Source organism: Elephantulus edwardii, unplaced genomic scaffold, assembly GCF_000299155.1.
Source record: "Elephantulus edwardii isolate Elephantulus edwardi_28Jun2011 unplaced genomic scaffold, EleEdw1.0 scaffold00137, whole genome shotgun sequence".
NCBI classification, from domain to species: Eukaryota; Metazoa; Chordata; class Mammalia; order Macroscelidea; family Macroscelididae; genus Elephantulus; species Elephantulus edwardii.
In genome coordinates, this window is record NW_006399887.1 from 2,438,844 (window position 1) to 2,450,245 (window position 11,402).

Below are 11,402 nucleotides of genomic sequence, written 5' to 3' on the forward strand. Positions count from 1 at the left end.
AAAGTATAACAAGTCCTGTCTACAAAGAAATCACTGGCCCAAAAGTGGGTTGTACTGTTTGCAAAAAGCTATATAAACAATAACATGTGTACCAGTAGCATGTTACTTGCATAAAATATAATTTTCATTAAGTTGTTTCTGGCTTGAATAGAACACTGCTGGTACTATACATTATTGAGCTACTGTACATATACTAAAAAACTAGAATGATACAGAGAAGATTAGCATGGCCCCTGCAAAAGGATGACACACATTCCTTTTTTTTTTCAACTTAAGCCCCTTGTTTAGAGTCAACAAGACTTTGTAGAGGGCCTTTGTACTTAAAAGTCAGTTGTTACTATATTTTGGAAGAACATTCTTCTAAGTGGTACAGCATTCTTCTGTCAATTTGCTGTACTGAGGTAACCTGGGGTTGCTGTGATGCTAGAACCTTGTGCCCCTAGTGTGTCAAATGCCATAACAGGTACCCATGGTGGATAGTATTTGGTGGAGCTCCCAGGGTAAGACAGGTTTGGAAGAAGAAATAACATTCACTTACTAAACAACCTGCCTCTGGAAACTATGAACGTTGATGAAAAATAATATTATAGAAAGACTTTTCAGTTCTTTTGTTCATAGGGTTGCTGAGAGTGCTCACCTTGATGGCAATCAACAACCACCACCACCACCAAGAGTTTAGCGATGGGAATTCACCATGCACTCTGCAAGGAGATTTACAGCCTCAGAAGTCCTGTGATGTAGGCTAATCCGCACTAGAAGACAACTATGAGTCACAATCAATTCAGTAGCAAAGGGTTTTCGGTGATTTCTAGCTTGAAACTTCTGTACATTTCTAAATAACAGACTGAAGCAAAAATGCAAGATTCTATCAGAGATTCTATTACTTTCAGTATTCTTTACAATTTTCTGTTCACTTTTTCACCACTCAAAACTCATTGCCATCACTTTGGAACTGGCTCACAGCTGACACTCTAATGAGTTTCAGAGTCTACAAGTTTCAAGGCAGGCTACGGCCCATCTTTCTTCCTCAAAGTGGCTCTTGGATTCAAACCACCAGAGACAAGCCCTTATGGACAGCAGTGAAACTCGCTACAGATTACCCTATCAGAGCACCCTAGCTGTTCCTTCATTCTCCAGCACTACCCAAACTTAAGCCATTTTTTCCCTCTGGTTGCTAAATATTCACCACATGGTGGATACTGTAATCAGCTTTTGACTTTTATTTCTACACTCAAGTCCTTAGTGAATTCACTTAAACAAATAAAACTCTAAGCTGTCACATAACATTTGATTCTAGTTGCTTCCATAACTAACATTGCAGTATGAAGTAAAAATGTCCAAACTAAAACTTGTTTCTCCCTCCAAACAAGAACTTTTTCAAACTACACTTTTTTACCAATAAGATTTTACTAAGATTATCCAAAAACTACTGGAACAGCACATCAGCAGAGAACTGCCAGAAGTCCAGGCTGGGTTTAGAAGGGGTCGTGGTACTAGGGATATTGTAGCTAATGTTAGATGAATCTTGGCTGAAAGCAGGGAGTATCAGAGGAATGTATATCTGTGTTTCATTGACTATGCAAAGGCATTTGACTGTGTGGATCATAACATATTGTGGCTGACTCTGAGAAGAATGGGAATCCCAGAACACTTAACCTCTACTAGGACCAAGAGGCAGTCGTCAGAACAGAGCAAGGAAAGACTGCATAGTTCAAAACTGGGAAGGGCGTACGCCAGGGATGTGTCCTGTCTCCAGACCTTTTCAACCTGTAAGCAGAACAGATTATCCAGGAGGCTGGGCTCTATGAGGAGGAAGGTGGGGCCAAGATTGGTGGAAGATCTATCAACAATCTGCAATATGCAGATAACACAACCCTGCTCGCTGAAACTGAGGACCTGAACCTCAATATGGATTGAGGCTCAATGTCAAGAAGACAAAGATTCTCACCACTGGGCCAATTGGCAGCATCAGGATGGATGGTGAAGAGATTGAGATTGTTCACAGCTTTAGTTTGCTTGGCTCCACAGTCAAAACTCTCAACACCAGTAGCCAGGAAATGAAAAGATGTATTGCCATGGGAAAGTCGGCTGTTAGGGACCTTTCCAAAGTACTGAAGAACAATGGTGTCTCTCTGGAGACTAAGGTGTGCATGATACAGGCCATGGTCTTTGCAATCACTTGTTATGCATCAGAAAGTTGGACAATGACTAAGGAGGACAGAAGGAGAGTTGATGCCTTTGAGCTGTGGTGCTGGCGAAGAGTATTGAAAGTACCATGGACTGCTAGGAAAACAGATTCATCCTGCAAAGGGTCAAACAGGGCACCTCCTTTGAGGCAAGAATTCTGAGGCTCCGTCTAACATACTTTGGACATGTTGTAAGGAGGGACCGATCCTTGGAGAGGGACATCATGCTTGGGAGGGTGGAGGGATAGCACAGGAGGGGAAGGCCCTCTATGAGGTGGATTGATTCAGTGACTGAGATAATTCAGATGGGTGTATCGGAGATGGTGCGATTGGCACAGGACAGAGCAGAGTTTAGGGCTGTTGTACAAAGGGTCACTATGAGTCGCAAGCGACTTGACGCCACATAACAACAACAACAATATGGCTATAACCTGTTCATTTCCTTAGTAGTCCATGGTATATCCAATACTCTTCTCCAGCACCACAAGACAAAGACATCAATTCTCCTTTTATGATCCATAGTCACTGTCCAGTTTTCTGATGCATAGTATGTAATTGCTAAGACAATGGCCTGGATCAGGTGCACCTTGGTCTCCAGACTGACATGTATACTATTAACTAAATCACATCCACTGCCATCAATCCCAATGCACAGTAACTATAAAATAGCAAAATTGTCCCATAGGGTCTCCAAGGCTATAAAAGTATTTAAGGAAGTAGACTGTCAAAACTTTCTCCTGCAAATTGGGTCTGAATCATCAACCTTATGGTCAGCAGTTCAACTTGACTTGTCATCAGGGTTCCTTCTATTATTACTCAAAGAGTTCTGGTAGCCTGGACATGTTAACTGTTGTTGTTGTTGTTGTGTACTGTGAAGTCATAGCTGACCCTCCAGTTGGTTTTCAGAGGCAATTGGTCACGCGAGAGGAGACTGTCTACCTTTCTCCCACAAAGCAGGTCAACTAATCATCTTTAAATTTAAAAAAATGAGGCCTCACCTCCTCTGCTCAAGAGCTTAAACTAGACAATCACATCTTTAAATCTTTGGTATTACATTTCATTTCTTATCTCTGAAAAGAGACCTGTGTGCCATTCAAATCAGTCTCAAGGCTCTGGAAGAGAACAGGTTATTACAGACACTGTGTCTCTCTGCTCACTATTCCTTTCATTTAATGCTCCTTCACATTTACTCTTGATTTACCTTAACTTCTACTAGTTAAGTGGCATTTGTTAAGATTTTTTTTTCAGCTAAGTCAATTCAATCAATTTGTATTTTTAAATTTCTGCTGCAGTTACAGACTTACTCTTTGTTAAAACTACTTTTAGTGAACGATGGCGTCTCATGAAAGTTCTGAATTTGTGTCACAGACCTGTCTCTGAGTCCAGATATCACAAGTTAAAGCTACGATGTTGTTGCTATTGTTGTTCTCATGTGCTGTAGAGTCACAACAAACTCATAGCTGCCCCTCCAGGGCTTTTAGATGCAGTAAATCACACTGGAGACTGCCCATCCTTCTCTCACAGAACAACTGGTGGATGTGAGCCCCATGCCTTTAGGATTCCAATACTTCTTCCAAGTAGGCCACCAGAGCTCTCTATAAAAGTGACATGCTGAGTTTGTTTCAGAGACTCTGGGCCCAGATATCAGAACTTAACAGCTATGGAACAGTAGACAATGCATGTGACATCTCACAACTTTAGTTACCTCATCTACAAGGTAAGGATATTTTAAGCTACTTTGTGGAATTGTTTTTATGTAATCCTTCAACACTTAACTAATGCTGTTACTATTGTGACAAAATTTTTTTATGGTCTTGAAAAAAGTCTTAGAAAGTATTACTTAAAATGTGTGCAATTCACAGATACTTCCTTAATCAATGCATTTTAGCAACAACCAAACCGTTTCAACAAGTTTTCCAATTTTTTCTTCATAGTCATTACAATTTTCAGGCACCCACTGTCAAATTAGGATAACTAGTAAATTTAACTTACATCTGAACCAGAAGCTTTCATCATTGCATTCTGCAAAGACCCTTCTTTCTTCTTCTGTTGGAACATAATCAGCCCCTATGTCTTTTTACCAAAAGAAAAAGAAAAATCAAATGAATCATACAAAATAGTAAGTCTTAAAAAAAGCAGTTTAGTCTAATTGTTAATAACACTTTATATTTCTATCAAGCAATGAAACTGTCTTGTAAACTTTGAGGAAACTGTTAAGTCTCTATTATGTGCAGAGCCCAATACAAAATTAAAATGTTGAGACCTCATGCTCAAAATGGAGAAGGCCCAACATTAAATCCAGCATAGGACATGATGCTGGGAAAAGTGGAGGGTTGGCAAAGAAGAGGAAGATCTTCAACTAGAAGGACTGATGCAGTGACTGCAGCAATGGGCTCCTGTGTGTCAGGAAGTGTAGAAATGGCACAGAATAGAACATAGGGTTGTTATAAGTCAGACTCAACTCAACAACACATAACAAACAGCAGGGTTCTATATGAGTGTACAGATCACATGCCATGAAGCTGGCCCCGCTATATTTCAAGGCAGTGAACATTTCTTTACATAAACAGTTCTTAATAATCCTATAAAAATAAGAAACAGTAATATGTGGCTAGCTATGTAGTTATGTAAATGGATCAGAAATGGTACACTTAAATGCACATATACGGGGGAAACAGATATAAACATTTACACACGCTAAAACATGTACATTTATTATAAAGAGTACAGAGGATGTGCTTGAAATCATAAAAATCTCTTAAATATACACACAAACCTCCCAGACTGAAAATCTGGGCTTAATAGGAAAGGGATCATCGTTTCTGAGGCAATCAATGTATGTAACATTGTCCATAGTGTTTTGGATCCTACTACTAAGATCTTAAAAGTCTGGAAGGAGCCGTCTAAGTTGTAACTACAGGTCTCTTTGCAGTCAGAGTAATGAAAGAAAAATCAAAGACTTGAGAAAGTAATTAGTCCAAAATACTAATAAACTATAGTCTCCACTGACCTGAAACCAGAAGAACTACACAGTGCCCAGTTAACACCAACAACCACTCTGACCAGGATCATAAAAGAAGAGTAGCAGAGAAGACAGAATAAAATTGAAATTAATAAAAAAAGACCAGACCTCGTCTGATAAGAGAGAGGCCTATTCCTCAAGAATATGACCCTTATCTATCTTTCTATTTTGAAATGAAGGCACTTCCAAAGCAGCTTCAGTCACCTAAAAGTCAAGTGTTACAATGTTGTTGGTAGACACTGTTAAGTACAACCCACTGCAACCCTATGAACAACAGATCTGAATGCCATCCTATCCTGTGCCATCTTCACACTTCCCAACATATTAGAGCCCACTGCAGCAGTTACTGTGTCACATTCACCTGGTCGAGGGCCTTCCTCGCCTTCACCATTCCTAGCAGCATGTTCCTTTCCAAGGAAAAGCCCCTCCTGGTAACATGCACCAAGTATGTGAGGCATAGCCTCTAAAGTGCACTCTTGCCCTCTGGCTTCACCCTCTCAAAGACATATTTGTTCTTTTGACCGTCCATGGGATATTCAATACTTTTCTCTAACACCACAGCTCAAAGGTATCAAAGCTTTCTCTGTCATCTTTATTGTCTCAGATGTATAGCAAGTGATCAGAAAGACCATAACCCGAACAAAGTCAGGTGTATGAAGTGGAAAATAAACAAAGGAGGAATATGCTCTTCTGGAGGGTCAACTATATGAGATCAGAAGGGCAATACTTGTCCAGTTAAGGTAAGAAGGGGCAAGAAAGCCGGGCAAACAGAAACAAGGAACCCAAGGTGAAAAAAGAGAGAATGCCAGGACATTGTGGGGTTATAGTCAATGTCACAGAAAATCTGCATATAAAAATCTGAATTAGAATTTTGTAATATTTGTCCTAAATCACAATAAAATATTAAAAATAAAATGTTTCCAATTATAAAAATGTAATATTTACGGGGAATTGGTCTTGGAACTTCAGCACCTGGCTCGCGAAAATCAGCTCTCCCACTCATCGTCCCTGTATCAAAAACATTTTATATTAAGAAACAATCCCAAAATAGTTCAATATCAACTAAGAGTATTTATGATTTACTTAAATAAGTTTATGTGGCAATTAATCAACAAATATTTACTAGCCACTACACCATCACCTTAAGTGAAAAATGAAAGCCTACCGTCATCTAAACAGTTCAAACTCAAAGGGAACCTCCATCAGGTTTCTGAGACTGTAAATCTCTGAGGATCTTGGAGTTTTATTTTGTTGTATACAGGCGGCTAAGAAAGCCAATTCAAAGGCACATACCAAAACAACACTTAAGAATCTGACATAATAAAACACTTACCTAAATGAAAAAATTGTTAGGTATCATCAGATCTACTATGACTCACAGCAACCCTATAAACAACACATCTGAATCATGTATGTCCTATCCTGTGCTAGTCTCACAATCTGATATGCCCTATCCCATTAAACGCTAATTAGCTGATTTGGAACAGATTCATTCCTTTTTGGTGGTCTTGAAAAGAAAAAAACTCCAAACATCAGGTGCTGTGTAAGGCAAAAAAATCATTGTTGTTGAGCTGGAACCAACTCACAGGTGACCTACTAGCTGGTTTCCAAAGAACTGCATGGAAACAAATAGCCCATCTTTCATCCAAGGAGCTGCTAGTAGATTCAAGCTGCCAGAGGCACAGTTTATGAGCTAGCAGTGTAATATCCTATGGACTACACCACCAAAGCACCCAAAGTACATGTTAGGTGCTTTCTACAAGTTTATGAACTAGTCAGTATCAATGGGCATAAAACCTACCTAATTAGGAGCTGCGCTGCTATCCAAAAAGACCAGGCCTCTCTGGCAAGTTAAATCCATCAGGAGAGCCTCAGGAGAAGGATGTGAGATCTCTTCCCATGTGATTTACACTCTCAGAAAGCCCTATGTGGGATCAGCTTTGAGTTGATTCCAACCAGATGGCAAATGTTTTGAGAGTGAGACTGCAATTCTAACAGCAAACTGTATCATCCAAACTCTTTCTTCTCCAAAGAGACTTAAAATATATAGAAGTCCTGACAGTAGTACAGTGGGTAAAATGCTTAGCTGCCAATCAACAGGATTAAAGAAACTTTGAAAGCACCTACCATTCAAGAATAAACTTTTTTCCTCATCTAAATTTTTACCCAAGACCTAGCGTTTTGTATTAGGCTGCAACCCAAAAGGTCTTTTGTTTAAAATCCATCATCTTTGCAGGAGAAAGATGTGCAGTCCTCTACAGCAAAGATTTACAGCCCTGGAAATCAGAGGATCCCTTCGAGCCAAAACTAGACAGCAGAAAAGTTTTGTGTGGTTTTTTTGGGTTTTTTTGTTTTGTTTTTTGGGGGTTTTTTTACGGTTGCTTTTTGTTTGGGTTTAGGGATGTAGGATACCAACAGACCGGGTAACTCTACTTCATAATGTTTACTCAGAATCAGGATTAGTCTAACTTTAAAAAAAAAAAAAAAAGCATGAAATGGTGACATACACAAATAGAACAGCAATAGGGCCCTTGCATAATTCATATATTCTGTAAGCCACCACTGAGGGCCACCGTAGCATGTTGCCCCATGAGCTAGGGAAAAGTAAGTAAAAGGCTAGGCTAAATTCATGGATAACTAAAAATCCAAGCCCACCTCTCCACCCCAGAATAGATAATGGACTTATGGCACCTTACATAGGTTACCGAGGCTGTAAATCTCTAGACTGTCCATCTTTGACCTGTGAAGTGGCTCGGTGGATGTGACTTACTTACCTACCACCTTCCAGTTCACAGCCCAGCATTTTACTCCCTATGCTACTTGGTACCTTCAATTTACGGGTAAAGCCTAAAATCAAATCTACTGCCATCTAGTTGGTTATGACCCTCCACTGGGTTTGTAAATCCTTAGGGAAGGGGACTGACCAGCATTCTTTCACAGAACGGCCAGAAGCATTCAAAGTGCTGACCTTCAGCAGTCTATAAGCCAGGGCTTATAAATTCACAAAGCCTGCTAAATAAACTACTCATATCTCACCCCGATAGTAGAAAAGTTAAAACAAAGGAGCCTAAACACTCTAAAGGGGCGGTCATGGACGACAAGGCCCCTTTATGCAAGATTCCTTTACAGAACTTTAACACGTTCATTTCAAAAAGCTCACCCTGGGCCTATTAACACCTTCCCCAGCCTTCCTCAACCCCACCCATCATCTGCACTTCCCTATCGCCATCATTGAGCATCCTCCCCCACCTGTCAGCGAGAATCCCACCCATGCACAACCTCCGTAAGCACGCACTAGGATACACGGGAGCCCCAGACCCCAGACGCGATCGCTGCCCCCAGACAGGCGCGAAAATGGCGGAGGGAGCAGGGAAGCAGGGTGCTGCGCTGAGACGGAGAGTGGGCAGGTGGGAGCAGAGGGGGGATTCTGCGTCACCTCGCGCACCGAGCGGCGGGCGAACGGAGCTGCGAGCACCGGAAACGACCCAACAGGGAGCAAAAGGGAGCGAGAAGCGCCCTGCAAGGTGAGGGCTCGTGGGGAAGGGAAGGAAGGGGGGGGGGACACAGGCTGCTGGCAAGGAGTCACCTCAAGCAGGAGATGAAAATGACCGCGACCCGGACACACTAGTGACCTACGGCAGGATATGACGTCAGAACGCCCTGAGGCGCAGAGAGTAAGGAGCCGGAAGCCGGCAGTGTCGTCGGCCCTGCTTCCTCTCGCCCCGCCTCCTTTCCCCACTGTGGCCTCCTTGCTCCCCGGCTGTATTGAGGCTGCGCAGATGCCCACCACCGCCTGCGAGCTCCGCCCACCTCCTTATTTGAATATCAGAGAAATTGTGACGTAGCTCATGGATATGTCAGTCATCTGCTGCCAGGAAGGTGTTGATGCCTCCTGTCTTCTTAGCTTTCTCTGTTTTTATTGTTGTTGTTAGATGCCCGTCGAGTCGAGTACGACTCATATAACATCCCTACCTATGAACCACAGATCTGCACCCTGTCCTATTCTATACCAACATCAAATTTTACCCTATCTCATACTCTCACCCATTGCTACAGTCCCTGTGTCAGTCCACCTGGTTGAGAGTTTTCCTCTTCGTCATCATCCCCCCGCCTTTCCAAGCATGAAGTCTTTCTTCAAGGAATAGCCTCTCCTAGCAAATGCCCAAAGTATGCCAGATGAAGCTTCACGGTCCTTGACTCCAAGGAGCACTGTGGCTGCACCTTCTTCTGTTTGTTCTTTAGTTTATGGGATATTCAGTACTCTTCTCCAACATCACAGTTCAAAGGCATTAATTCTTCTGTCATCCTTATTCATTGTCCACAGCTTTCAGATGCATAGCAAGTGATTGAAAAGACCATGGTCTGAATCAAGGGTACCTTGGTCCTCAAACCAACCCTCTGTTTTTAGGTTGTACCTGATTCATACATTTCATTCTGTCAGGCTGTAGGCCACCCTATCTTAAGACTTGAGCCTGTTCTTAGAGCCACTGGTGAAACCGACCTCATTAACAGTCCTCTACTCTTAAAAAAAATAATAATAATAAAGGCAAGAGCCTGGTTTAAACAAACAAAAAAGAATCTTCCCTTTTTTATGCTTTTTTTATCCTTTTATCCTTCTCTAGGGACTGGTCCCTCAGGATAAGATGTTCCATAAGGAATTGTCTGTACTACTGCTAAGATTTGTTTGTTCTTTGGGCAGTACTTGGTGTATTCACTATTTTTCAACACTGTAATTCAAAGACATCAGTTCTTCAGTCTTCCTTGGTCAGTCTTCTACTTTCACATTCATGTAAGGCAATTGAAAATGCCCTTACTTTTCACTTAGAAGCCAAGTGTATTTATTGTGGCTTCAAGAAAGATGAAGTCATTGACAGTTTTAATCTTTTCTCAGTCTTATCAGAATGTCTCCTACTGGTACAGCAATGAGAATTTTTGTTTTCTTTACATTGAGATGAAATCCATATTGAAGGCTGTACTGTTTGACTTCTGCAGCAAGTGCTTCAAGTCCTCTTCATTTTCAGCAAGCTAATTTGTGTCATCTACATAACACAGGTTATTGGTCAATCTCCCTCTGATCCTGATGCCAGAGTCCAGCTTCTAGAATTTGTTCAATATACAGGTTGAACGAATAGGTATGGAGAATACAACTTTGATGCACAACTTTCTTCCTCTTAAACCCAGTAGTGTTCCCTTGCTCTGTTTACACAACAGCATCTTCGTTTAGGTATAGGTTTCACATGAGCACAGTTAAGTGCTCTTGGATTCCCAGTCTTCTCAGTGTCAGCCATAATTTCTTTTTTATTTTAGTTGTGATTTTAACAAGTTTACAGAAAAGTTAGATTTTCATTCATTCATTGTTGCATATTTTTACCCCCTTTCCCTTCCCCTCCCACTTCCCTAGTTCACTTTTTTAAAATATTCATTCATTGTTGCACAATTTTGTTATGATCCACACAAATGCCTTTGCACAGTCAATAATGCATAAACAGACAATATTTATATTGTATAAATATATATTATTGAATTTCAGTAATAAAATTCAACTGTGTAGACCATTATCATGAAAACAAAGATTCTCTCTTTTCCTTCCTTCCTTCCTTCCTTCCTTCCTTCCTTCCTTCCTTCCTTCCTTCCTTCCCTCTTTCCCTCCTTTCTTTTTTCCTTCTTTTTTCTTTCTTTTTTCCTCCTTTCTATCTTCCTTACTTTCTATCCTCCTTTTTACTATACTTCTTTCTAGCCTCCTTTTTTCCACTATCTCCCCCCACCCCAGTATCCTCTGGCCTCTCTATCTGGCTGTCTTTCTATCCTCCAGCCTCTCTATCCTAATGACTCTCAGCCTATTTATCCTCTGACCTCTCTATCCTCCAGCCTCTGTCTTCCAGCCTCTCTATCCTCCTAGCCATCCATGGTATGTATAGTCACTACTCTTTCCACTACCATAATTCAAAGACATTAATTTTCATTTTATCATTCCTAGTTATTGTCCAGCTTTCTAAAATATAGTAATTAATTGTGAAGATCATGGCCTGGATCAGGCACATCTTAGTCTCCAGACTGACATCATTGCTCTTCAGTACCCTGGCGAAGTCATTGACAGCAGATTTCTCCAATGCAATTTGTCTTTTGATTTCCTGGTTGCTGATACCAAGAGAGTTGATTGTGAAGTCAAGCAAACTGAAGCAAACAATCTCCTC

General features: G+C 41.0%; 1 protein-coding gene across 2 annotated transcripts in view; it reads right to left on the minus strand.

The window, feature by feature from the left end:
• Positions 1-6,211, minus strand: part of OCIAD1 (OCIA domain containing 1) — a 39,742-nt gene extending 33,531 nt beyond the window's left edge. For both annotated transcript variants that reach the window (XM_006894155.1, XM_006894154.1), the window contains exons 1-2: positions 6,154-6,211; positions 4,179-4,259 (exon numbers count right to left, since the gene is read on the minus strand). In XM_006894155.1, coding sequence (XP_006894217.1) covers positions 4,179-4,259; positions 6,154-6,211 — 139 coding nt within the window. The remainder of the gene's footprint in view (positions 1-4,178; positions 4,260-6,153) is intronic.
• Between the last annotated feature and the right edge of the window lie 5,191 nt (positions 6,212-11,402).